Source organism: Volvox carteri (assembly GCF_000143455.1).
Source record: "Volvox carteri f. nagariensis unplaced genomic scaffold VOLCAscaffold_8, whole genome shotgun sequence".
Taxonomy (NCBI): domain Eukaryota; kingdom Viridiplantae; phylum Chlorophyta; class Chlorophyceae; order Chlamydomonadales; family Volvocaceae; genus Volvox; species Volvox carteri.
This window is the reverse complement of record NW_003307551.1, coordinates 939,023-965,607: the sequence shown is the minus strand read 5'-3', so window position 1 is coordinate 965,607 and position 26,585 is coordinate 939,023. Positions and strand designations below refer to the sequence as shown.

General features: G+C 59.5%; 4 protein-coding genes across 4 annotated transcripts; all 4 read left to right on the top strand.

Moving 5' to 3' along the window:
* Positions 1–256: 256 nt before the first annotated feature.
* On the top strand, positions 257–3,024 carry rps17 (component of cytosolic 80S ribosome and 40S small subunit). The gene is made up of 6 exons (XM_002947984.1): positions 257–305; positions 463–624; positions 695–751; positions 1,237–1,305; positions 2,620–2,691; positions 2,934–3,024. Exons 1-6 carry the CDS (start codon positions 303–305, stop codon positions 2,982–2,984), a joined length of 414 nt encoding a protein of 137 aa, XP_002948030.1. The 5' UTR covers positions 257–302; the 3' UTR covers positions 2,985–3,024.
* A 516-nt stretch (positions 3,025–3,540) lies between these two features.
* On the top strand, positions 3,541–5,293 carry VOLCADRAFT_103655 (uncharacterized protein). Its single transcript, XM_002947983.1, has 3 exons — positions 3,541–4,122; positions 4,205–4,321; positions 4,489–5,293. The coding sequence occupies exons 1-3, from the start codon at positions 3,898–3,900 to the stop codon at positions 4,615–4,617; spliced, it is 471 nt and encodes a 156-aa protein (XP_002948029.1). The 5' UTR covers positions 3,541–3,897; the 3' UTR covers positions 4,618–5,293.
* An 81-nt stretch (positions 5,294–5,374) lies between these two features.
* Positions 5,375–12,909, top strand: VOLCADRAFT_79885 (uncharacterized protein; the record flags this gene model as incomplete). The annotated part of the gene is made up of 12 exons (XM_002947982.1): positions 5,375–5,508; positions 5,578–5,749; positions 5,956–6,135; positions 6,433–6,583; positions 7,077–7,216; positions 8,217–8,372; positions 8,648–8,839; positions 9,284–9,346; positions 9,670–9,888; positions 10,061–10,363; positions 10,919–11,077; positions 11,218–12,909. The coding sequence occupies 12 exons, from the start codon at positions 5,375–5,377 to the stop codon at positions 11,533–11,535; spliced, it is 2,187 nt and encodes a 728-aa protein (XP_002948028.1). The 3' UTR covers positions 11,536–12,909.
* A 1,666-nt stretch (positions 12,910–14,575) lies between these two features.
* On the top strand, positions 14,576–25,349 carry VOLCADRAFT_116582 (uncharacterized protein; the record flags this gene model as incomplete). The annotated part of the gene is made up of 17 exons (XM_002947981.1): positions 14,576–14,616; positions 14,765–14,893; positions 15,157–15,318; positions 15,888–16,590; positions 16,825–16,926; positions 16,963–17,116; positions 17,551–17,629; positions 17,951–18,219; positions 18,343–18,405; positions 18,809–18,997; positions 19,094–19,410; positions 19,793–19,826; positions 20,402–20,510; positions 20,697–20,889; positions 21,013–22,019; positions 22,311–22,416; positions 22,587–25,349. 17 exons carry the CDS (start codon positions 14,576–14,578, stop codon positions 25,347–25,349), a joined length of 6,420 nt encoding a protein of 2,139 aa, XP_002948027.1.
* Between the last annotated feature and the right edge of the window lie 1,236 nt (positions 25,350–26,585).

The window sequence follows — 26,585 nt, the reverse complement described above, 5'->3', positions numbered from 1 at the left end:
TCAAGCAGTAGGACCTATATCCATTTTGGGGTTGCAAAACGGTTGTTGAGACAGGCTAATGACACTAAAGTTTTAAGAGACCCTGGAAACAACTGTACTTCACCCCATGGTGTGCATGTATGACACTTAGGTAATTGGTTATTGTTACCGCCTTCGGCAGTAAGGGATTTTTTGCAGTGGCTCCGGAGCGAGCTCCAGGAGGTACGGCCGCCGACGAGTGCTGGCACAAAGACCTCAGGGCATGCACCATGACCTCCTCTTCCTCTGCCCCGTGACCGTGAGGTTAGCGACACTCGCCAAAAATGGTGAGCCTTCAAAGGGGCTGGGTGCGCAGTCGGCGGCGCAATGCTTTTCGCGCGTCTGGGAGGAACTTGCAGAAACGTATCAATACTTTAGCCAGTACCTGTAAAAACTTAGAATTCATACTGAAACAGCAAGAAACGAATATTGTTTGCTTGACAGGGTCGCGTGCGCACCAAGACCGTCAAGAAGGCCTCTCGTGTCATTATCGAGAAGTACTATGGCCGCCTCACAATGGATTTCGACACGAACAAGCGTGTCGTTGAGGAGGTGGCGCTGATTGCCACCAAGCGGCTTCGCAACAAGATTGCCGGCTTCACCACGGTGCGATGTGCAACACACGTTGGCCAGCACCTGCAGCAGTTGAGCTGATCAAAGTTTTATACACATGCAGCATCTGATGAAGCGCATTCAGCGGGGCCCTGTCCGGGGTATCTCCCTGAAGCTCCAGGTGAGCAGAACTGTGCTTCTTGAGGGCGTCTGGGCAACACATCAGAGCCTCTGTCAGCGGGAAGTATGGGGGAGAACAAATGTTCAAGGGAATTCCAGGGTCTGCAGCGGCACGGCTCGGCCCAGGGGCCCGACAACCAGCTTACATACGGCAGCGGGGATAGCAGGCGCGACGTCTGCCGCAGGAGCTGGCACAGGCGCAGGCGCCATCGCTGCATGAGGATGGCCCTGCTGACACGGAGCTGCCCTGGGACTAGGAATGCAGCAGCAAATACCGTTGATGCCAGTCACACAGCGACGCACAGCAAACAGCGCACTCAATGGCGAACGGATGGGAAGGCAGATACCGGCAGCTACAGTTGCCGCTAAAGTAGCAGCTACAGTGCCCGCTTCATCAGTCGTTGGCAAGCGCGGGAGTTCTGTAGGCAGGTTTTTCCTGTAGGGCTTAGGATACTGACGGGACCATACAATAAATGCGGCTTTCAGGAGGAGGAGCGCGAGCGCCGCATGGACTTCGTGCCCGAGGAGTCTGCCATCAACACCCTGGCGATTGAGGTGGGTTTGCTGTTGCGCGGCAGGGTAACATTTTGTTAAGAGGGACAGGTCGCTCGAGATTCCACTCCCCACGACTAGGCACACATTTCTTAGGACAGATATTACGGTAGAGGGGGGCTGACGCAACTTAACCGTGAAGCTAAATGACATGCAGACCTATTACTTAGGTAGGAGTCAGGCCACAACCTGCTCCTGGGCCGACTGCCTTTCCAAGCTTTTGGAACCGTCTCGTGAAAGGGAAGGCGGGCCTAGATGATATGGATCCGTTACGTCGGGTGACGCCGAGCAAGAGCTAATTTGTCGCAGTTTCGTGGGGGACTTGGCATCGAAGGTCTTTGCTAACCTGAGAATTGCTTCCACCATTAGGCGCGCTGCCTGATGTTCTTTTCATGGATTTGGCGTGGCCGACGACAATGTCGAGCTCTATTTTGTGCGAATGCGCTTTCGGCTGGGTTGCTAGCCGTATCGTCGTTAAAGGCCCCGGATGTGGCGACAGCCGTAACCCGCAAATCATTAGGGTCCTCACAAGTGTGATTTGGAGACGTCTAACGACGAGCTGCACCTGTTTGTCGAGTGCACTGCGTACCCAAATCCGCGCGCAGCGTTGTTTCTCCTCCCAGGCGGGTAGCGATATGCTGCTGGCGATGGGTTAGGCAAACCTCTAGGAACTTAGCTTCCATGCCCGCTAATATGTGGCCCGAGCGCACTGAATTGGGTCAAGCGTAGACCTCGCATGGCCTGGTTTATGCGCCTTGGGGTACTCGCAGCGCGCTACAAGTATGAAAACCTGTAGATGAGTGGAACGGGTTCAGAACCGGGGGTCCCATCGAGGGGGGTAACTAGGAGCCTTAGGAAGGATTGTCGTATGTAATACAGTTATCGAAAGTGCGCGAGTACATGCTGCGGCTTTGCTGCGTCGTGGGAATCTGTAAAACTTGGAAGGAGCTGGATATATTGCGTGTACTGCTTTGGGGAGGGGATTGGCATACGAGCAGGCCTTATGTGCGGCATAATTCCGGCACAATATCACGTTTCTCAGTGTACTCCTACTTAGAGCGCTGTAAAAAAGGATGGCGTTGTCTCGTGGTTGGAGTTTTTGATTGGCAATGGATATTGCAGCAAGTTGTGCACGTCTTGGTTGTGAGGCCACTGGGGACGGTTACTGGAGTTCTGTATTGTTTTACCTCTGGGGTTTCTGTTTTAGCGTTTGGACAACGTATTATGTACATACTCGAATGCGCTGAGGAGCTGTCGCACACGGAGCGACCTGGAGTGTGTGATCAGTTTACGAGTTGGCCATGCTCCTGCCTCCAGGTCGACAAGGACACCATGGACATGCTCAAGTCCATTAACATGGGCACGCTGTCGGGCGTGCAGCTGGCGCAGGTGCGTTAATTTGGGTTCCGGCTTCATTGGTTGCAGTGCACATACTTGATGCCGTCCAATATCGGTTGTTGCCAAGCGCTGAAAACGATCGGTCCAGTTTTCGGCTAGCGTGCACGCATAACCGTTATTAAGTTGCCGTCGCATCGTACCTCTACTGCGATTCCTTTTTAACGGAGCCGTGTTTTTTTGACAAGTTACGTTCCTTCCGCTTCATGCGTTCTTCCCCTTCCTGTGCTCTCCAGCCCCAGACTGGGTTCAAGCCCTATGGCGGCGGCAACCGTGGCAAGCAGTAAGGGGTTCTCAGGGTGGCTGTAACTCTGCGCGTGTGTCTCAACTTCTCTTCTTCCTGAAAGACCCAACCACGGCAACACCACAGCTTAAGGCTCGCAGCCGTATATGAAAGCTGAATGACTTTTGCACGCGACAAGAAAAAATTTGGATTGGGAGTATATGAACAAATTAATTGCTAGCATGGGTGCTCATTCTTCATCATACAAAGAGCTTGTCACTGGCCAGGGCATGAAGTGCCTCGAAATTACAGTACACAGCTACCGCTAGCCAGTTGGGATATGCGCAAATGGTAAGACCCCCCTTTAAACTACAGTTGCCCAGCAATACTTGTGTCGGTACAACCGGTTATGGCATCAACAGCAGTAGCAGTGCCCTTCAGAGGGAGGGCTCGTTGGCCACCAGGCGGCTGCGAATCCCCAAATAGACTGCGGCTTAAATGCGTGTATGTTGCAACGACGAACACAGGATTGAGGGAAAACGTAGAAGGACAAACGTACAACGCAAGTACATGACCTGACGCGGCTGGAAAGAAAGTTTAGTCCCTACACCCGGAGGCACCTGGAAGGTTGCGAATAACAGACAAACCAGCGCAAGAGATATGAATACTCACAGCTTGCGACCATTTTCAGGTGGACTTGTCGCAAGTAGCATTTCCGTATCCAAGGTCCATCGGGATCTCTGACGTTCAGGCTTTTCCAAGTAACAAATTTATATTTGCATTAAATTCCTGCTGCTGGTTGAACCGCTAAAACGTAGAATTCAATCTGCAACTGCTACGTTTCAACACATTAGGTCTACTGCACTCCAAGTAACGGGCATCCGAACGGTTTCTGGGTCATAACAATTCTTCCAGAGCTATATAAGAGACAGATCTAAAGCCGTGTCCCATAGTCATCGACCTGCAACTAGGGCAAAATGTCGTCCGTCGACCGTGTAGCTTACATGGACAACATTAGAAGTAGTCAGATAGCTGAGCAGATCAATCGTGAAAAGGACATCCAGCGAAAATACTTCCAAGAGCAGGAAGCAGCAGGGCGCATAGTTCCAAAGCCGCCCTCTCCAGCCCCAGAAAGGAAGTCTATCCTGGAGACAGTTGGTGTTCCCGAACATGTCAAGACAATAAAGCAAGACCCTGAGCAGGTGAGGTCATAAGGTGGAACCGTGAAGCAATACTAGCTAGCGGTCGGCTTGTATGCCTTGCATAACCGCGGGACCCTTGCAGGCGTTGAGCTTGAGTATCAGTAAACATACTTGGAAGGCGAATCCAGGATACCTCGTGCGCGATGGACCCTCGATGGCATCCGTCATGAAGAAGGACTACGTGTGGGACGAGGAGGAGGTGAGTAGGTGGTAGAACCGCTCGGAGCCCTGCCTGTACGCGAGGTCCCTTCAACAAACAAATGAATTCACGCCGTTTGGGTTGTATGTTTGGTTGTATGACACGGATTAAGCTTGAGCATACACACCAGATATAACACGGCGCCGCCCCCTGTGTCATGCCCACAGATCCAGCTGATGAAGGAGCAGGGCCTTCTTGACAAGAAGTACAACCGTCGGCGTGATGAGTTTGTGGACTACAGTGAGGCCTCGGCGCGGATGATCCACTTAAAAAAGGGTGCAGCCCCAGCAAAATGAACGCCTGGATGTGATGGCACCTGTTCTCCAGTACCATATGCTAATGTGTGTGCGCCTAACCAGATACTGTACATAATATCGAGGAATGTATGGTGACATGACGCGTGCAGGTGTAGGTGCTCTACGGTTCTGTGGTTAGGTCAAGGTTTAGGCAAACGTAGGGATGTGCACACCGTCATGCCAAAGCAGGGAATAGGCATGTGAAAACGGGCAGTTGCTCACTAGAAAGCAATGACTGCTGCCATAGAAATAGATTCATTATTAGAACAGCAGCTGTAGTTTGCAGATAGGGGTTGCGCCCGGAGCCCTGTAAGCGGCGGGCGCAGGGCAGCCTAAAGCCCCTGAAGACGGTACTTGAATGGCAGCGTGGGGCGGATAATTGTACTTACGGAACTTTTTCGGCATTGCTCCATGCCATAAATTGTGTGGATTCTGGACTTCTGGATGTGGGGACACGGACAGACACAAATGCTTTTCGCTTACATTTTTGGTGCAGTGCGGATACGACATGGCGTACAAGCAATCGGGCACTATGTTGTTAGGGATCTAACTTGCTTCTTGTTCACTTATTTTAAGTGTAACGCGTTACTTGACACTAGGCCGTCAAGCAGGCGAACACTATCACGTGCAATCTCGGAAACAGAGGTTTTGTTGTTTGTAAAATTCTTGCAGTTGCGCACATTATCGCAGCAGTGATGTAGGAAATCTTCTTTTACTGTCCGGCGACCATAAGGCGCCGCGCCAGCACAGCGACCAGATGGCCGCCAAGCGGAAGTTGGCTGAGGAGGTTGTTGTGGAAGGAGGCGAGCTTGACACCTCTAATCATGCGCACATTATTCCCCTGGGAGCTGGATCGGAAGTGGGCCGATCGTGCATTATCCTCAAGTACCAGTAAGCGCGTCAACGAACTTGGCTTTTTAGGGCGAATGGCGTCAATGCAATTCATAAAAACACATGCAGGGATAAAACTGTCATGTTTGACTGTGGCATCCATCCCGCCTTTAAGGGTATGGACAGCCTACCCTTGCTAGATGACATCGACATCGCCACGGTGGACGTGGCCCTGATAACCCATTTCCATTTGGACCACTGTGCGGCAGTGCCTTACCTGCTACGTAAGACTCGTTTTAAGGTACGTGATTTCATGCAATTGAAATGCCGTTACCCGATGTCTTCGCGTGTGCGAGGGAGTTGGTATTTCCCAAAGTGACGTGCCAATAGCAGCAGCTCATCGGCATGCCGCTGCTTTTATGCGCAGCCCGCACGACACAATGCTCCCTCTGCCAAATGGTTACCTATCACTGTACCGCGCTCCGTGCTTTGGCTGCCAACCGCTAGGGCCGTATCTTCATGACCCACCCGACCAAGGCGATTTATTACTCGCTCCTGCGCGACCTGGCGAAAGGTGCTAAGCACAGCAGCGAGGAGGCACTGTTTAACGAGGAGGACTTGGATGCGTCCATGGAACAAATTGAGGTGGTGGACTTCTACCAAACGATAGAGGTTTCCGGAATGCAGGTGGGCTGCCGGGCTCTATGGCTTCACCTATTCCCAGGACCCCGTGGCCTTGCTGGTTGTGTGATGAACGTATATGCCTCGCCAGCTTCGCTAGTCAGCCGGCTGCGCTGTTCGTTATCCGTATATTGGGAGCCGTGTCATGAGGTCCGGCGCTTGTGGAGGGCATTAACCATACCGACTTGTTGTCACAGGGTGACAAGCACTCCCCAACCGAAGTTAACTGCCTTACGAACCTATCCTAACAGCGTCGGCATCAGCTGCACCAAATCCACGCTTACCCTCTGTCGCAATCACCAGATCACGCCGTACCGTGCTGGACACGTCCTTGGCGCGGCGATGTTCATGGTTGAGGTTGCGGGTCTGCGCTGCCTGTACACGGGGGACTACTCGCGGCTGCCCGACCGCCACCTGCCGGGAGCGGACACGCCGCCTGTGACCCCGCATATAGGTGAGGCAATAACACGCCAAGACGGCAAGAGGACTTGCACACAATAGTAGTGCGGTTGCTGCATTTTGCCGTGAAGCTAACTTTCTTGGAGGCACCGTATAACTAAGGAGCCACACCCGTGTCTGTGACCTGAAGCTCTGGCGTGTGACCTTAGCCAATGCCTTCATTTGATAGTCGAATGCTAAGCGGCCACTGCTGTAGCTGAGGTGGCTGTTTCCAGTCTTATTGTATCCTATTCATGCTTGTTTGCGGTAAGGGGAGTTGGTAAAGCCTCTAGTAGGGGGGAGACATGTGGCGGACCTACCTTGGCCACTCGTCCCAGCCTGTCTCAGGTCTCACCGCACTCAGCGAAGCTCGTGTCAAAGCTCGATATTCTGACTAGCCGGCGCACCGCGGGTCTTGCCAGTCACGCATGGCCACCTTGACGGCAGTAAGCCAGATTGGACACCTCGTCCCTCTCCGTATCTGCCTGCCTGCTTTACTGTTGTTGCAGTCATCGTGGAGAGCACGTATGGGACCAGTCGCCACTTGCCCCGGCAGCAGCGTGAGCAGTTGCTGATAGACAACATTCGGACAACCCTTAATCGAGGCGGTCGCGTGCTGATGCCCATTGTGGCGCTAGGCAGGGCACAGGTGGGTGGTGGATATGTGGCTTTCGAAACTCAGGGCATAGCCGGGAGAGGTCCTGTACGCAACTGACTTGACGCTGCATGGCTCCGCGATGGCATCGTGCCCACTGGGAAGAATCCCTTGTGTGTGTGGTGTCACTGAGGGGAATGCTCCTGACGGGCGCTTTTACTTCCAAGGATGACCTTGAGAACCGAATTATTGTCCAATTGCTGTCAGACACAGCCTTGGTGACAGCTACCGGGTCTGAGGAAGCACACTGGGTTGAAAGGCGGAACGCATAAGCAAGCTTGCGACGTTAATTGACGGCCAGTGCACATCTGCCTGAATGGCGGAATGACGGTGTGAGAGGGAGTTGTATTGCTTAAGTTGGTTGGTGGCATCTGCTTTTTTCGCACGCGGTCCGCAACACGGACGAGACTTTTATAGAAGCTTGGAAGTGTGCGCTATGTAGTCTGGCCTGTGGGCATCGTATACAGCAGTTTGGAGGACCTGGATGGCTCCCACTGGTGTAGGTCGCTTGTATGTCCCCAGAGGCCCACACGGCAACAGGAAGGCTTCCTCTTGCGATGGCTTTAGGTGCATTTCGTTCTCAGGACTGCGACGCCTTCCTCAAGTGCCACCTCAAGTGCATACAGACGAAAGGCCCCGAAGATGACCCGAACGGGTTCTTTGTCCAATTGCTGTCTGACACCACCATGGTGACACCACACAATTCCGGTCTGAGGGATGCCCAGCTTGCATGCAGACCAGCAAACCCCCCACCCGCCATGACACCGGCGGTTGGTGCTTTGCCTTTTGCACCATCATCATCGTCACCATCATTAAATATTCCGCAACCCCGTTCTGAGACTCGGGGGGCCGCTGTGTCGTGTGTCAGCAAGGGATTTGCCCCGACCCTTTTGGCCTTTACCGTAATCCGCTGACTTGATACCGGGTTCCTGGCACGGCTATCGCGACGGTTTCGGGTTGCGGTTGACTGTTCGTGCCCGCACATGCGGTCCAGGAGCTGCTGTTGTTGCTGGATGAGTACTGGGAGGCGCACAAGTCGGAGCTGGGCGGCATTCCCATCTACCAGGCCAGCTCCATGATGAGCAAGGCTCTGGGAGTGTACCAGACGTACGTTGAATCGCTCAACGAGGACATCAAGAAAGTCTTCCATGTGGGTGCGGCTGCGGACGAAATACCCCAGCACGGGCTTGCGCGGGGCGGACCCTGCTTCGCGGGAAAATCGGGTTGCAGAACCTGTTATCGACGCACCCTATTTGTCGTGATTTGATAGGAATGATGGGGCTATGGGATGATGGGACGATGTTACTATCTGTATTCCCGGGGCCCTTTGCTTCGGTCTGCACGGACCGCTCGAGTGCTCTACAACGCGGCGGCCGCTCGCGCCGCTCCAGTGACACACCAGTGGCTCGCTGCTTCCTGCCGCAGGACCGCAACCCCTTCAAGTTCCGTCATGTGCAGACTCTCAAGAACCCTGCGCACTTCATCGCCGACTACTCGGGTCCCTGTGTCATCATGGCCACGCCCTCAGGGCTGCAGTCCGGGGCATCCAGGGACTTTTTCGAGGCCTGGTGCGAGGACGCGCGCAATACCTGCATCATCTGCGACTTTGCAGTGCAGGTGAAGCGATGCCATCAAGGCATCGTAGGGATTGTAGGGGCGAGGAAACTAAACGCAACCTATGATTTCGACTTTCGCGGTGAAGGGAAGGCGCTGTCGGTCGAGTACGCCCGTCGCTGAGGGAAATCGAGCCCAATCAGCGTGCAGCGTGCGCAGTCCTTTATTCCCAGGAGGCCAAGCATGTTCTGTTATGCTTCATGTGCGTACTGCAGGGCCACCCGGACGTTGTTAAGGTTGCCTGTCTGGCACGTAGTTCTCTTAGCGGCCTGCACTAGGTAGTGACGTAGACTTCGGAGTGGGACGATACTGCTTCACAAGGACGCCGCCCGCAGTCGAGCTCCTCCCGAGTCCCTCCTCATGATTGTTAGCTCCATTTCCTGCAGAGGGATACTGACGACGACTGGCCAAATGCGCGTTTCTCCTCTGTGGCCCTGTTGCGTCCAGGGCACACTGGCCAAAGAAATCCTGGGCGGCCCGAGCTCCATCACCACCCGCGAGGGTCGCAGGGTGCGTTGTTGTGGACGCCTTCCTCCGCTCTCCCATGGCGCTGTCGAGGGGTTCTCCCCGGGCTTGCCCGGTTTGCCCGGCCGAGGCTGGCGGGCAGGCGAGGGCCTCGTAGGCCAACAGCGGATTCGGTTCCTGCCGCAAATGGACGTTATTGTTGCTTGCGCCATTTCGAGTTAGCTCCGGGGACGTTTTCTCCTGTTTGCGCCGCTCCTCCTGTAACACGACTAAAGTTTCCGTGTCTTTTTTTATCGCGTAATACTTACGGCACCTCCCCTTGCGGCACATCCACATTTGCTCCTTGATTTCTTGCGTGTTTGCGACAGGTTCCTCTCCGCATCGCAGTGCACAACATCTCTTTTTCGGCGCACGCCGACTTCGACCAGACCTCGGGCTTTCTGGACACTGTCAAGCCGCCGCACGTGGTGCTCGTTCATGGCGAGTACGGCGAGATGCGTAAGCTTGCTAAGGCGCTTAAGGACGGCGCCAAGGCCGCTGGGCTGGCACGGGAGGTGTACACACCCGTGCTTCAGCAGACCGTGGCGGTGAGCAGGGTATGCGGCACCCGCATTGGGTGCGGCGGCTTGCTGGGCTGTTCAGGGTTTAGGCCGACCCCCAGGCTGGTCAAATTAGATGTTCCAGTTGCTGCTCCCTTAGGCCAGCCAACAAAAACCGGCCTAGGTAACGTTCCTAATGGTGGTGACAACTGCGTTGCAGATTGAGCACCAGCCCGACCGCAGCGTACGGCTCCAGGGCCGCCTTGGTGAGAAGACGCTGCAGCCCGGAGGCGTTGTACGCGGCGTTCTTGTCCGTCAGGCGGGCGGCTTCGGGCAGCAGCTTCTGCACCCTGACGACCTGCCGCGGTACACCAAACTGCTCAAGGGGCGGGTCACGCAGCGCCAGGCCATCAGCGTGGACGTACCGTTCTCCGTCATACGGCTGGCCCTGGAGGTCATGTTCGAGGGCGTGGAAGGCGCTGGCACTGTGTCAGTGACCTCAGTTCCTGGCGCGGCCGGCAAGGTGAGCAGTTGCCGGAAAGGTGTACGGACCGACCATTCAGCCAAAGGGCCTTCCGCTCTGTACCTTGAGGTGCCATGTGTAGACGTCATGCGGTTGAAGAGATGAGCGTGTTTATTTCCAAGGGGTCGCAGCGCCGACACGAAAGCTTTTACCCCGTGGGGAAATTACAGGATTCGCAACGAGTACTGTGATTTGTCTGCCTGCCTTGCCGTTCTGTTTGGATTTCGTCGATACTTGCAACGGCACCGCCCTCTTGAGCTACGTCAACTTCTCAGGGCTATAAGTTTTTGGGTGTGATGGTAGCGGACGACCAGCTGGACTGGCAGCCTAATCCACAGTACCTGGCTAAGGAGGGTCTCTATCAGGCACACTGCTATAGCATATAGTACAGTTTTCCTGTGTGATGAGGTAATAGATTCACCTTGTGCGTTTTATGATAGCTACCTTATTTGGATAGGTTTCGCCTGGCCCTTGGGCCCCCGGCTTGTATGGACCCATTACACCAACTCAAAGTGTAACACAGATACACACACACATATCTTGACACTGCTGCAGGGCAAGGAGGTCCTAGCAGTAATGGTTGGTGATACGGTGGAGGTGCGTTACATTCCAGCGGACGACACTACCGGCATGGTCGCACATGTCGTGCTAGAGTGGGAGGGCGGCCGGCATGGGGACATGGTGGCGGATGCCGTAATTGCCGTTGTCTTACAGGTAAGCAGGGTGGGGAAGTATGACTTGAGCTGCTCAGGCGTGCGGCTCAGGCTTTTGAAGCTTCGATCTTGGAGGACGGTGCTTCAGCAGCAATGTATGCTATGACGCCACTGCCCTGTCCTCCACTACCCTGAACGTAGGCGGTGGGGGAGCCAGTGGGGGCCTCAAACGCGGAGTCGGCCATGAACCGGGCGCGAGCCGCGGGCGATGAGACGGCTGCGGCCGCTGCAGAGCTGCAACTGATTGCGGCGCTTCTCCGAAGCCAATACGGTCCAGCAGTGGTTGACGAGGCGGGCGGCAGCATCAGCTTGTCAGTGGACGGCGTGTCTGTATTGGTTGACTATAGGGCGGGAAAGGTTATATGCGGGGAGGTGGGGTTGCGGGCACGAATAGAGAAGAGCTTGGACCGGTTAGCGACTGCAATAAGGCCGGTGGCGATAGACCGACCGCAAGGGTAAGGATTTCGACTGGCCTGCTTTTGAGGGCCGGTGGCGAAGTTATATGTCTTTCGCCTATTATACGAGGTAGCTACAGTTCTGGAAGTCCATGGGCTGGTTGCAGGGTCTGCCAAAGGAAAGAATAAGGCAATATTTTGTCGTTGTGGTTGTAAAATGGGTATAGTTACCACGTAGCGGCAGTATATTATACGGTGGGCAGGATTTGTGATGTTGCACCGGGACAGGACGCAAGCTGCAAGAATTATGGACCGCTCACACTATCATCGCCCATGCAATGCTATTGCGGTTGATCCGTCATATACAATGTGCTCGCCCTGAGTACTATGAAGCCATGCATATGAATGGACGATATAGATAATGAACGTGTTTCGTATTGGTTGGGAGAATTCAGCATGTGAACAATTGGATTCAAAGGGAAGCCTGTCGAAAGCCCAGAACGAGGACATTTCGTGCCTGGATTTGCAAGCATGGGTCAGCCGTGGTCGGTATGGCACGGCTAATCTCCAACACACACCGTGTGGTAAACAACAATGCCCCCGGGAACTTGCCATAGGGTCAGACAGAGCGTAATTGACGTCTTAGATGCCAGCAAGCCCAGCCATATATCCTAACTCAGGAAGGCCTACCGACGTCTATCCTATTTTTGCCCTAGCGGCGCCGCTTGTTAAAGATCTGTATGCTGGACCGTAAATACGTCCAAATCTCTAGCTTCAACCTGACGATAAAGTCACACGCAGTCCTACCCCTTAACCCAGAGCAACTAGCACATTCATGCGGCCAACGATCGCAGATGAACTTGGCGCCAAGTCCCCCACCCATGCGTCTTCTGAGCGTCCTAATATGTTCGGTCAGCGCACGACTCCTGCCAAAAGGCCTGCATTGACCACTGCCGCAGCACCAGCAACGGAAGTGGTAACCGTCATGTTTGAACATGTACTCAATTGCATTTTGCATACGCGCTCGTTTGCCCGCAATTGTGTCTTCTCTTCCAGCACGAGCATACCGTCTTCTCTGGGTTAGGGGGCTGGATAAGACCCAAAATCCCATCCAGCGGCCCCAGAAACCTACATAGGCCGCCACAATGCCGAAGTCTACCCTATACCCTAGGCGCACGGGCCCCTGCGCCCTCCGGCTGCCTGTTCCGGCTTCCCTGCAAGCTCCACAGCTACCCCCGGAACTTTCTCCACCCGCCATGCAACGAGGAAAACACACTCGTTCCCAGCACACCCCCATATGTGTGCTATCGCCTTACGTGGTCGTTCAAGGCTTAGCGCCACCCACGACTGTGTTGGCAAGCACATATGTGCGTACGGACAGCATCTTTGCCTTCTCAATCAGCTGCTCGTGCACTGATTGCGACTGCGTGCCCATAACCACCGTCCCCGTTTTTGAGTCAATCTTAGCGTTCAGCTTCGCGTTCAGGATGAGGTTGGCAATCCATTTCTCCGCTGCCTCCTGGTCCATCCCGAGCCGCTCTGCCAGCAACGCAATCGAAATGGACTGATGTATCCGGCAGTACGTCTCGAAGATGAAGAGGCGCGCGTTCTCAATGAACTCCTCCTTGTATGCGGCGAGGAAAAAGTCGTTCTCAAGCACTGCCTCGCACTCCTTAAGCTTCTGCTGTGCACCGTCGAAGTCATAATGAACGAAGACACACTCCAGGAACTGCGTCACGGGGTCGCTGTACTCGTAAGACTCCTGCTGAATCGCCCGGATTAGGTCCTTCAGCACGCTGCGCTGCTTCTTTTTATTAATCACAACCGCCACCGCAACGTAACGCAGCAGGTGGGGGGCGTTGATCTGGATGGCCGAGAGGTAGGGGGGGGCCATGAACAACTCGATGATGTCATTGCGCCCGTTTTCATGGTTCCAGAAGACGTACAGGGACCAGTGCAGCAGCCATGTGCGCTGCTGGAGCTGGACTAGCGGCGGGGCGAAGGTCTGGTTATCGATCGCCTCCCTCAGCTTGAAGACGTCCTCACGTGCCTCCTGAATGTTTACGGCTTCGTGCATAAGGATTTCGGCTGCGAGCTTGCCCCAGAGTGCGCTCATGTTGCGCTCGCTGTTGGTACACAACGTGCGGTAACTCTGCAAAAGCTCCGCTGCGAGGGAATAGTTTCCACAGTTGAACTGGAACCGTGCATACTGATAGAGCGCCTCAACGTGTTCAGCGCCAATTTGAAACTCTTCCTGCAAGAATTGCAGGTTGAAACTTTTATCCTGCCGAAATTTCTCCACGACGTGCCTGTTCTGCAAGCACTTGATAATCGGGTCCACGTCCGCTTGCAGCTGCCGCAGGCGCGCCACAACCTGCGTGCGGCGCTCCTTCATTTCCTGAGGTACATCGTCCACGCCGTTCAGGCCCTTATAGATATCCATGGCAAAGTCCACCTGCGCGCGAAAAAGACAGAGTGTCAGATGTCGACGCGACCAGAGCTCCTTTTCGAGTGTCAAAACAATGAAGTGCAAAGATCTACGCATATTGCGAACTGACGGTAACGCATGGCCCCACCATGTTCGTTTTGTCCAACAGCGCGAGCTTTGCCCGCAAAATGTCATCCTCGTTGTACAAGCCGCGCTCCTGAAGGTACTCCATAATCGGCAAGGTAAGGTGCAGATCCAGGTACTGCACTAGCTTTGAGGACAACTCATAGTTCTGTGCCGCCGCCATCTTTGCGGTCTGCGCACTAGCGCACAGGCTAGTAACGTCAATCGAGCCTAAACCAGTAAACACAGCAGAACGGTGAAGCTGTGCAAGCACAGTGCGGATAGGGACGCTCGAGTCTATTCGGAGGGGCAAACCTTCCCGACGGTTGTACGACACCACTTGCGGAGTGTCAACTGAAGCTTTAGAGGTGCCAAGCCAGTGGTTCCTTTGTCTCGCTTTTAAGAATCAAAATTGGACTGCACATTTTTCTATCATTCCGGCATGGTGATGACTCAGTGTCGTCCAAGCAATCTGATGCCGACGCTCCTACCTTTCAAACGCGCTAAGTATACTAATTAACCCTAAACACACATACGGGAGCAATTCCTTATTATGAGCTCCTCCGTCGTGGTACTGCCGCCGTCTCCCAACTGGTGCGTGTCACGAAACAAACAACCGTGCCGCACCGACTTCCTCACACCCATCCCTACGCTCCAGTTTCTTTTGTATCCTGTTGCTATAAACCTCACTATCCATATGTGGGTTACACCTTTAGCATGCCTACGTTGTATCCCTACCCAGGTTTTGCGGTCAGGTGGTCTCGGTACTACCCAGCCGGCAGCTGGTGGCGTATGGCGGCCACAACTGCGTGGTACTGTGCAATGCCGCCACACGTACTGTGCAGCGACTGCTGTCCTGCGGTCTGTGCAGGTAGGTGCGCCACGAGCTAAGTGCTGGATTAATGAGACAAATCAGTCCCAATCCCACGCCACGTGCTACGGTTTTCACGGGAACCCATTCGGCTCAGCTCTGATCCTGCTCATTCCGGCTACCGCTCCATTAATTTCCCTTATAACCCCAATCCCGACAGTTGGTGCTTCTGCTGTCGGCAGTTGTCTATCTTAGACTTTCGCATCATATGATTTCCCTATCCCCGGCACACACACACACACACATGCACACATTACGCACAGGGTCACGAGTGTATCCCTGGTTCCGGAGCTCGCGGGCCGACCGCTGGTGGCTGCCGGCTGCGAGGACGGCTCCCTTCGCTGCTGGAACTGGCAATCCGGGGAGCCAGTCCGCAGCCACCGCAAGACGTCTCCCGAGGTGACCGCCCTGGTGGCCCTCGTGAGGTGGGTAGCTGCGTGGGTGCGGGAGAGGGGGGAGGGAGAGGGGAGGGAGAGGGGAGGGAGAGGGGGGAGGGAGAGGGGGGAGGGAGAGGGGGGAGGGAGAGGGGGGAGGGAGAGGGGAGGGAGAGGGGGGAGGGAGAGGGGGGAGGGAGAGGGGGAGGGAGAGGGGAGGGAGAGGGGAGGGAGAGGGGCTCCTCGGGGGCCTGGGTAGCTGTGTGACGAATTAAGGGACACGGATACCTCCTCCCCGTAGAGCGATCAACCCTTGGGCTTGGGAACCCGGCAGACCGCTCGGCGCGGATGTGTGTGCAACCCGCCTAGTGTTGCACCCCAGTGTTCACCCCTCCATTCCCCGCCCCCACTGCCTGTGTGCGCGTGTGCATACGTTGGTGTGCTTTGGTGAGCCGCAGCTCTCCCGTGGAGTTCATTGCGGGGGATGCGAAGGGCGGGCTGACGTTGTGGGTGCCGGAGACTGGCACCCGGCGACCGGTGGGTCCCTCACCCCAGGCCGGGGCAGGGGCCGGGACTGGGGGGCTGCTGCCCGGCCGTGTCACCTGCCTCGCCGCCTGCAGCACACCCGCATCCGCATCCGTCGCGAAATCCTTGGTGGTGGCTGGCGTGGCGGATGGCAGCATCCGCCTGGTTGACGTGGCAGCGGGGCAGGTGCTACTGGCCGTACAGCAAGCTCACAGGTGTGCCGTACGATCGCTACAGCTGGCAGCGCTGCCGTATCTATCGGGGCTGCCCGCTGCGGCTGCGGCAGGCGCAAGTGGAGCCGGGTCTCCGTCCCTGGAGGCGAGTGCGGGGCGGGTTAGTCCGCCGGGTCAGCAGCGCGACGGTCCTGGCACGGGGTCGCCGCCACCCGGCAACGCCAACGTCACGGCGACTGCCCCTGCTGACGCAGCCGCCAACTCTGCGACTGCCGCCGCTGCTGCTGCTGGTGATGCAGTCCTTTCTAACGTTGAAGACGACGGGAGCTTGGTACAAACCAACGGCACAGACGGAGCGTCGCCGTCGCCAGCGGGCAAGGACCCCCCGAAAGCCAGGGCCGCGGCGTCGGATGCGTGTACAGCAGCAGACGCGCACGGCGGTGGCGGCGATAATGCCGCGGACCCCGTCAGGTGGCCAGAGCACTCCTGGGGCCCGGGGCAGGAGCAGGCGGAACCCTCAGCAGCAGCAGCAGCATCGCCGTCGGCAGCGGTGGCGGCGGCGGCGGCGGCGGCAGCTCCCACTGACCTTTGGCTGCTCAGCAGCGGTGAGGACGGCCTTGCCAAGGTGGGTACCCCGATACCGCAGCCCGAGTCGGGCCGTCGGGAACGCCGGGGCGGGAGCTGGGGGAGCAGCGACGAACGGACACGATTTATGGCTCTGGTCTGATGGGTGTCGCTGAACTGGCCTTTCCAGGAAGAGAGGGGCTGCACCGCACAGGCGCTATTGCCACCGTCGCTCCTGTAGTTGAGGTGGTGACAGTGGTGACCTTCCCTTCCCTTGCTTGCCTCCTGCGTGCAGGTTTGGAGCTTCCCCGCCATGAAGGCGGCGGCGGCGTTGATGGCGGCGGCGGCGGCACTTCCTGCAATGGTGCCGCCGCCGCCACCTCAGCCGCTTGCTGTCGTACGGCTTCCGCCGCCGCCGCCGGGGGTCTCACAGCAGTCTGGCCCCGGCGGTGGCGGCGCTGCCTCCCGGCATCCCTGGGTGCCCGCTGCGCTGCTTCCCGGATGCGACGTGGGCGGTGGCGGCAGTGAGCTGGTGGTGGCGCTAGCGGCCCCCTGGGGGCATGTGCTCATGTACCATGTGTCGCTGGGTGAGTGCTGCTGCTGCTGCTGCACGTGTGTGTGTGTGTTTGTGTCACGTTGGAGCTATGTGAGATAGGTAGGAAATGTTTTAGGTACTGTTATGGCCGCTGGGCGGCAAGTTCCCTCCCGTTTTCCGTTTGGGGCGGCTGAAGCCCCTCCGTGTGCGTGATCTTTGTCGTTGTTGGGCGCTATCATCTCACCACCACCATCACCATTACCACCAGAACTACCGCAACCATCACCATTTCCTTCACCACCATCACGACCGCCATCACCATGATCACCACCATCACCATCATCACTATCCACCATCACCATCGTGATCGCCATGATACCACGTCCACCCCAACGTCATCACCGCTGACTCCCCCCCTTCCCTTCCCCTCCTCTCCTTTCCGTCCCCCCCCCCCCGACACCCCCCCGACACCCCTCCTCGACCCAGCCACCGGTAAGGTGACCCTCACTGCGCGGCTCAAGCACCACAACCGACCCGTCTTCACGCTGCACGCCATGAGGCTGCCGTACGACGACGCCAGTAGCCGTACAGCAGCCCTCGCCGCACCGTCTTCGCCGCAGGCCGAACCCGAACATGACTCCCGCGCCACCGACCTGGCATCCGTGCTCTTACCACCCGCACCACCCGAGGCATTTGACCTCGCGGACGGCAGGGCCCCTCCCGCGGGGGCTTGTGTCGCCCCGGGGGGCACCTCGGCGGCTGTTGCGGGTGGACGTAGGACGACAGCCCCGGGGACTGCAGGGGAACTCGCGTGCTCAGCCTCAGCAGCCCCGTCCCCCGCAGGGCCCCCTCCGCGGCCCTGCCTACACATCCGCCTGGTGAGCAGCTCTCAGGACCGCAGCCTGGTGGTGACGGACCTCACCATGCAGAGGGGGGACACACCTGGACACGCCACAGCCGTAGCCGCTGGATCTGGATCTGGATCTGGTCGGGAAGGGCCGCCGTCCGAAGCGACTGGGGCGACTGAGGGGGGCCTCCGCCAGGCCGGCTCCGCGCGACTGCCGGGCTGCCGTACAGCGGCGGGACAAGGGGCCACGGAGGGGGCGGGGAAGTGGCGGCAGGGGCAGGGGCAGGGGCAGCAGGAGGAGGGGGCCGGTGGGGGAGTGGATCACCCGGCATCATCATCATCAGCAGCAGCAGCAGCAGCAGGTGGTGGTGGTGGTGGTGGTAGTGGCGGCTCCCTGGCAGTGTCCGCAAGTCCGTGTGTTGTTCCCCGAGGTGGCTGTGTGTGGTGGCGGCTGGTGGGGCTGGGCGGCTACCCGCATGCGCTGCAGGTGGCAGGTAGGGGCCGCGGTGGGGTGGGGGTGGGGGTGGGGCAGGAGAGAGAGAGGAGCTCTCGACATAACCCAGGTCTCCTGTATCGGTAGCGGAATACACATTTCGGGTGGTGGTGCGGTAATGTTCGGACGGTTATCCGTTCTGTTGGCCTTCCAGCGTCTTCCTTCCGAGCCTCCATCGCGCCCCACCCACCCGGTGTATGGACTACTGCTACTGCTACTGCTACCGCATGATATTACGCATTTCCTCGACTCCCCCTCTCTTCGCCGCTGCCCCGGTGCGGCCCCACCATTGCCCGCCACCTCCATGGCTCCCCAAACCGGTAGATATGTCCTCACGCCTCGTGTCTCCGCATGATTTCCGCGGCCGTCCCCCGTCTCTCCCCCCCACCCCACCCCGCGGACAGACCGCTCCCCCAGCGCCCTCCTGGCTGTGGGCTGCGGAGACCGCACCTTGCGTACCGTGGGGCTGCAGCTGGGAGCGGGGGAGGGGGAGAGGGAGGGGGAGGGGGAGGGGAAGGGCGGCGACACAGGGACTATCGCCGTAAAGCATCAACCGCAACCGCCCAACCAACAATCGCAACCTACGTCCCCCGGTGAGGGCGTCCGTACAGTCTCCACCCTGGGAACCCCTGATGCCTCCACCTCCACCTCCACCTCAACAACAACAACAACAACAACAACATTAGCAGCAGCTGCAGCAGCTGCACCGGTATCGGTATCGGTATCGGCAGCACCACCAGAGCCAGGACCGCAGCCACCAGGAGTAGCAGCAGTAGCAGTGGCAGCGACATCGGGACTGACACATGGGCTAAAAGAGCAGCAGCAGCAGCAGCAGGAGGAGGTGGAGGAGGAGGGACAGCAAGAGCAAGAGCAGGGTGATAGGTTGGACATTGCCACACCATCATCATCACCGCCACCAACGGCATTCCGTCAGGTTCCGGAGCTAGGTGTCAGGGGGGAAGACACTACCGGTGTGGGCGGCAGCGAGGGTGAGGGTGAGGGTGAGGTGCGTGGGCGGCTGCGACGAGGAGATGGAGGTGGCGGAGGGTCGGGGTCCTCTGCTGGAGCCCCCGGGGGTCCCTGGCCGAGTTCGCTTCTGTGGAGGGACATCCGAGATCAGGTGGGTCTGTGGGTCGGCTTGCTGCGGGAGAGGGCAGCCCGATCACGTGCTAGCGTGCCGAGGGTATGTGCGTATGTACGTATGCGCGGATGTGCATGAAGGACACGTGCAAAGATACCCAGGAGGCTGGCTGGGCGAGAGGGGGAGGTTGGCTTCCTGTCCAGAACTTGCTCCCGTTATGTACACCAGCGCCCGTCCCCCTCCCTGCCCTCTTTTACCCCCCCTCCCGTCCCCCCCCCGGTATGGTTGACATGCCCCGTCAAGTCAGGTTGTTCGAGTTGCCTGGCACCCCGCGGACCCCCGTGAGTGACCGCACCCGCACCCGCACCCGCACCGCCACCTGAGTGCACCAGTAGGGAGGGGGGCACGCAGAAGGAGGGGCGTTGAAACCCCCGCCCGCTCCGCGAGGGGGTGGGCGGGTATGTGCACACGTCCAGGAAACTACCGCTGCCGGGGTGGGGGAGGGAGGAGGGTGGCTAGGTGGACGGGGCTGTGTGCCGCCCTAGCTGCTTCCTCTGGACTTGTACCCGTCATTCCCCCTCTTCCCCCCTCGCGTACTCAGCGGCCCTCGATGTCCATCTCTCTGTATGTGTGTCGAGGACTGGATGTGTGTGGAGCTGCTAGCTGGGGGGAGCAAGGGGGGAAGGGAGGGGATGTGGCGGCCGAAACCCCAATCCCCTCCACCCCGCCCCTTTTTCACAAGAGCCCCACCTCCGCTCCTCTCCCCGCCACCTCCCTGCACGAGGTCATCTCCCCTCCCAGCCGCCCCCTCCGCGGGGCCAGTCCGCGCAGACCCTTCCGGCCTCACCTTGCCTCGTCTAAGGGTTCCGTTGCACACGTAGACGTTCGCCCTCCCGCCTCACCCCCCCGACCGCAGGCTACCTGGCATTCGGCTGCGCGGACGGCAGTGTGGGGGTGATGGATGTCCGCAAGCAGAACTCCAGGGTATTTGCCGTACGACACTCAGGGCCCGTGACGCACCTGGCGTGGATGGCGTCGCCGGCTGCTCCACCTCCGCAACCACCCCTACAGCAACAACACGCCGCCACGGTCACATCATCGTCGCGGCTTAGCCCCGCTGCTCCTGCTCCTGCTGCTGCTCCTGCTCCTGCTGCTGCTGCTGCTCCTGCTGCTGCTGCTGCTGCTCCTGCTGCTGCTGCTGCTGCTGCCAGATCTGGCGGTGGTGGTGGCAGTGAAGGCGGCAGTGTTAGCGGCGGCATTGGTGGGGGCCGGCGCCAACAGCCACGTCCGCAATCTCGCCACTCTCCTCACGCACAAGGCCAGGCCCAGGCCGAGGACCGACCCGCGGGTCACAAGGAGCACCGGGAGCACCAAAGGCTAGGGCAAGATCCGCAGCAGTCCCAGGTGGCTCCTGGTCCTGGAAAAGGGTCCCGTGTGGTCGGGGATGGGGGGGAGGAACCAGCGGGTGTAACCGCACCCTCGCCTCCGGCCCCGCCCCCGGCCCCGGCCCCGCCGCCTCCCCATGAGCCCCCGGATGAGGGCCACTCAGTCGCCCAACGCCTGACTGCGGCACCCACTGACCCACTGTCACCACCGCCGCCAACTTCGCCAATTCTGCCTCCGCAGCAAACTCCTCCACCGCCACCGCCGCCACCGCCGTCACCGCCGCCGCCACCTCCACCGCCGCCGCCGCCACCGCCACCGCCGTCAGCCTCAGATAATCCCGAGGCTGATGTACGGCACGGTGAAGAGCAGATCCTACAGCTACCACCGCAGCAATCACCCCCCCCTGAAGCAGCCATGCAACCCCGCGCGCCTGAGCTATGCCCGTCGGCATCCGAGGTGGTTTCGGAGCCGGGCCCACTTGCACATCATCCGCCCTCCCAGAGTCCCTGGAGCCAGACACGGGGTGCCGTACAGCGCCCCAGCCAAGGGGGTCACATCTCCGCGCGGGGCAGGGCCCGAGGGGGGATGAGCGCCAACGCGGTGTGTGGAGGTGGTGCAGGTGGAGGTAACGGTGCAAGCCGGGAGGGTGGCATTGGCGGCAATAGCGGCACGAGCACTTGGCACCAGCCGTCCTTCTCCGTGAGCCGGGGTCCCGGTGGTGGCAGTGCGGGCTTCCGGGGTAGGGGGCGGAGCGGAGCTCCCTCAGCCGCACCCGGCTGGGGGCTGATGGGGCCGCGGGGAGGGGGCGGGGGAGGTGTTGGGGAGGAGGACCCTCCCGCCAGGGTCAGCGAGAGGCCGGAGCTGCTTGTGCGGAGTTGCGTGGGTGACCTGGGAATTGAACCTGGGTGTCCCGAAGGAGGAGATGGAGGAGATGCGGAGGCGGCTCTGGGAGCACGGCCGGCCGCGGGGCCGGAGGAGGGAAAGGAGGATGTTGAGGACCTCGGACCCCGGGGCGGTGGCGGTGGCGGTGACGGTGCTGTCAGGCGGGTGGAGTGCGGGGAGGCAGTGGCAGCGGAGCGACGCCGTACAAGGGGACGCCCACACGAGCCCGGCACCGGTCACCGCGGCGAGGCCGATGCGGAGGGAAGGTGTGTGTCGGGTTCTGAAGCCGCACGGGCTGCAGAGGGGCCGCCGCAGCCGCCACGACAGCTGCCGCGCGGCGGCGGCGGCGGCGGCGGTGATGGCGGTGGACGTGACGGTGTACGGGGCGGCGGGAGAGGCCACCGAGCCAAGGAAGCGGGAACCTCGGCGGCTGCATCATCATGCCTTCGAGCTGCTACTACTGCTGCTGCTGCTGCTGCTGCTGCTGCTGCTATAGCTTCCACGGCCCCTGCTGCTGCTGCTGCTGCTGGCTGTCCTCCCACTTACTTTTTGATCAGCTGTGGTGGTGAGGGGCGGCTTCTGCGATGGCCAGGTCCCTCCCTGGACGAGCACTCCGCGGAGCCGGGTCTGGGTCCAACGATGGCGGCCGCTAAGCCTGTGGATGTGAGTGAGGGCCGCCGTACCCCGACTACGTTTACTGTGTGTTTTGTGACGTGTTCATGGCCCGAGTGGTTGGGTTTAGGGTCGGTGGTGATGCTGATGATAGTGATCCCGTTCTGCACCTGTCTGAGACTCTCTCTATCTACCCCCCACCCCCCGCCTCCGACCCGCAGGTCGGGGCCCAGCTGGAGGCCCTCCTGGCTGCGGAGCGGGCGCTGGGGCCGCCAGCCGCCACTGCTACTGCTGCTACTGCTGCTGCTACTACTATTGCTGAAGCCATGGAGCCGTCCATAGGGCCCGCTGCTGCTACTACTGCTGCTACGCCCCACCCCAACCCTCACACTCACTTGCACGCCCAGAGCAGCACACACCGCCGACACAACCCCCCCTCACACCAGCAGCCGCAGCAGCAACAACACAGCGGCTCCCGGGCCGCCGCCGCCAGCGGTGGGGGCTTTGGGTTGCCGGTATGGGCGATGGCGGTCCACCCGCGGCGGGGATGGCTGGCAGTGGCTTTGAAGGCAGGCGAGGCAGCGGCAGCGGGGGGTGGACACGGCGGTGGCGGTGGCGGTGGCGGCCTTGTGGTAGTGGTGGAGCAACAGCCGCAGCTTGGCGCCGGGCGAGGTGGAGGGTCCCGGGGCCCGGCGGCTGCCTGGCGCCTGCTGGCGATGACGAGTAACGCGGGCAGTCAGGAGGCGAGGCTCCTGCTGTGGGGCGACGACTGCGAATACGTCAACGGAGGCGACAGAGACGGGTTCTACAGTGACGCAGCTGCCGCAGAAGGCAATTGCGGCGACGGTAATAGTGACAACTACGGAGCCGGCTCGGCTTTCCTTGCCGCTTTGTATGGCAAAAACTCCGTCTCGGTGTACGGCATGGTGGCGCAGCCGTACGGCAGGTTGTCACCATGCCGCCAGCTGCGCCATGTGTCGTGCTTCTCCACTGAGCCGCGGCAGCAGCAGCTGGTGGCGGCCTGCTGGCTGGGCCGACACTGCTTGGCGCTGGGAGCCGATGACGGCAACGTGCAGCTATGGACGGTACGGCAACCAGCCGACGGCAAGGCTGCCGTACATGGGTCGCCCAGGCCCATGAGCGCCACGGACGGTGCAGGTGGTGGCGATCATGAGGTGGCACAGCCGGGCACTGCTAGTGCCGCTAGTGCCGCTAGTGGGGGGGGAGCGGGACCCGCTGGGCCGGCGGGCATGACAGCGGTGCAGGTGGAGACGGAGGTGAAGGCGGCCGGGGTCCAGGCGCTGCGCGTACGGACCCTTGCGGCGGGCGGCCACCACGGCCACCATGACTCCATCACCTCGCTCACAGCCGTGCGTTGGTGGGCGGAGGGCGGCCCGTTGCCGCCGCAAGCACCAGCAGCAGCAGCAGGGGAGCAGGTAGGCGGTCAGCACCGTGGCAGATCTGCAGGGCCAGTGCGGCGGGGCCCGGGTGGACCGGGGTGGCTGTTGTTCAGCGGCGGGCGCGACCAGAGCGTTCGCTGCTGGCGGCTGGAAGCGGGCCAGCTGCGGACCTGGGAGCTGGAGGCGGCACGGCGAAGAGCGGGGGGCCGTGCGGCTGACGCTGATGAGGAGAGCGACGTCGGCGGGACCGCCAACAAGGCCGCCGTCAAGACATTGCCGGTGACATCGGCGCTGTCGTCGCAGCCGCAACAGCAACAGCAACAGCAGCAACGGCAACAGGACGCGATAGCAGCGGCAGGGCCTTACGCTGTCCCTGTTTCTGGTCCATTCGGCGATGATGCCATCGGCAACGGAACGGCAGCTGGCGGTGGTTGTGGTGCTGGTGGCGCTGGTGATGTGGACGAGGCTGCGGCGGCCCCGCTGGCTGAAGTCACGTCATCGGGGACATGTGCCGGGAGGAGGTCACGTCTGCCGCTGTCGGAGGGAAATCCAGCAGAGGCACCGCCAGCGGCAGACGTTGCCGCGCTGGCAGGAGCAGCTGCAGCAGGAGCAGCAGCAGCAGCAGCGCCGGGCCCCTTGCCGGACACACACCCCTCCCCACCGATTTCCCCCTCCTCCGCAACTGCCGCTCCTCTCCCGCCGCGGCTGATAGAGCCCACTGCCGCCAGTCGGGGCCGCCGGGGCCGCCGACCTCCGGCAGCGGCCTCCCGACCACTACTGCCGGACCTGCCCGACCTGCAGCAAGCAAACACGGCGGCCGCCGCACACTCCCTCCTACTGAAACTGGCGACAGTGATGTACCCCGCACCCACTCCCACTCCCGCGGCCACTCACACTCCCGCACGCGCGGCTCTTTTCCCCGACGCCGCGCGCATGCATGAGGGCGCAGGGCTACCCGCCGGCAGCGGGGATGTCGGCCCCAGCCCAGTCGCGGTGACCGGAGTCCGGCAGCAGGGGACCGCAGCTAACCCGCGTCCAGACGGCGAGACGGGGACTAAGGGCGCGGGTACGGGTGGTGAGGCCAGGGCGGGGGATGAGGCCGCGGGTCTTCTCGGCTTGAGCGAGGCTGAGACGCAGCTGGCGGGGCACCTGCTGCATGATCTAGGGGAGGTGTGGCAGATGGAGCGACCCATGGGGCAGGAGGGGCGGCAGCAGAGTGGGGAGGAGGCGACCGTACCGGAGCTGCGGCCGCTGCCCGCAGAGCTGCGCTTCGTGGCGGCAATGTGGGAAGGCGACGTTGGGGGTGCGCTGGCGTTGGCGGCGGTGACGGAGGGCATGATGAGTGCGGATGTGGTGGCGATGGCGGCGGCGGGGGGAAGGGCGGCGTGGGAAGCGGCTGCGCGGCTGTATGCTAGTAGGATGGAGGCGATGGGGTGCGCCACGGAGGCGGCGCTGGCGCTGGCAGCGATAGGCGACAAGGCCGCGGCGGTGGGGGTGTACCAACGGGCGGGAATGGTGTGGGAGGCGCAGAAGATGCTGGAGGGGACGGTCGAATCCGGAGCCGGGGAAGGCGATTTGGGTTGACGGTTTTGGATTCATGGTCCTTCTTTGGTGGCGCTAGCGGCGAGTTTCGGATGGTGGTATGGTTTCGCCTTACATGGAGTGTTTTTAGGTAACCGCGTGCGGGTGGCTTTTTAATTCGTCGGAGCTTCTTTCGGGTCTTTAGGCCATTTCCGTTGATGCAAAGCGAAATCGAACGTTTGTGGGTTTGGATTTTCTTTTTTCTTTTTGCCTTTCTTAATAGCCTAACCGCCGCCACTGTAAGAGCCCCAGGTCAGCAAGAGTTTGCCCAGAAACAAATGGGCCGTCTCCTGGCCATCCATATAGGAATAAATATCACACTCTGCAGTGTCATGCTGAGAGTCTGAGACGTGTCCCGGCGCGTCCCCAATAGGGCGACGGTGGATTAGGGTTTGCCGTGGACCCCGGCATAGACCTTACCGTAATAATGTATGCATCTCCGCATGCCTGCCGGTGCTGCACTTCAACGGCCTTAACGCCTGTGCTCACAGTTTAAGAGGCCACACCTAAGAGGCCACAATCAGCAGCTGACACGCAGCTGAGCTGGAGCTCAATAAACCGATCAACTGTAAGGTTTTGCAGTTCGTTAGCGCGCGCTTCTGAGACCATGTCGTAACTTCGGAGCTAGTGGAGCTTGATCGTGTGGTTCTCCGTGTGAGGTTATGGCGCGCTAATATGACTATTTAAGCGGACCATTTTATGAACATTGTAAGTCTAAGTTGAGATTGAAACTCCGATCCTCTGTGCCTACGCAAGTATATCGGACAGTAAAGTCAGCTTACGCTTCCCAGTTGTTAGGAGCGGCCTGGTTCCCTTTCATCAACAGCTTAGACGTATATGCGAAAACTCTTCTAAGCATGATCCCCTTGTTGGGTTGGACGTGGTCGTCGCTGCTGAGAATGGCATGCCAAATGGCAGTCGAGGAGTCAAAGGAAAGGCTGACGGATGCCTTATTAACATGATGTTTCCTGCAAATGGGAGCTTTGCTTTCCCTGGCGGCACATAGCGGCCATTCAGGATTTGATCAGCGGCAGCGTTTGATCAAGATTTTATCAACCATGTACCTGACTCTTGGCCACGTTCGGGCACCGTGTCCCGATGTGACACGGTGGCAGTACGTTTCGAAAATAGCCGTTAACCTGTTGCGCTCCTACGAAAATTTCAGTTGGCAGAGGCTTTCGGTTGACGGTTAGGTAGCTACCTTGAAATCGTACGACCTTGTAGGTTTATTCATGTGAA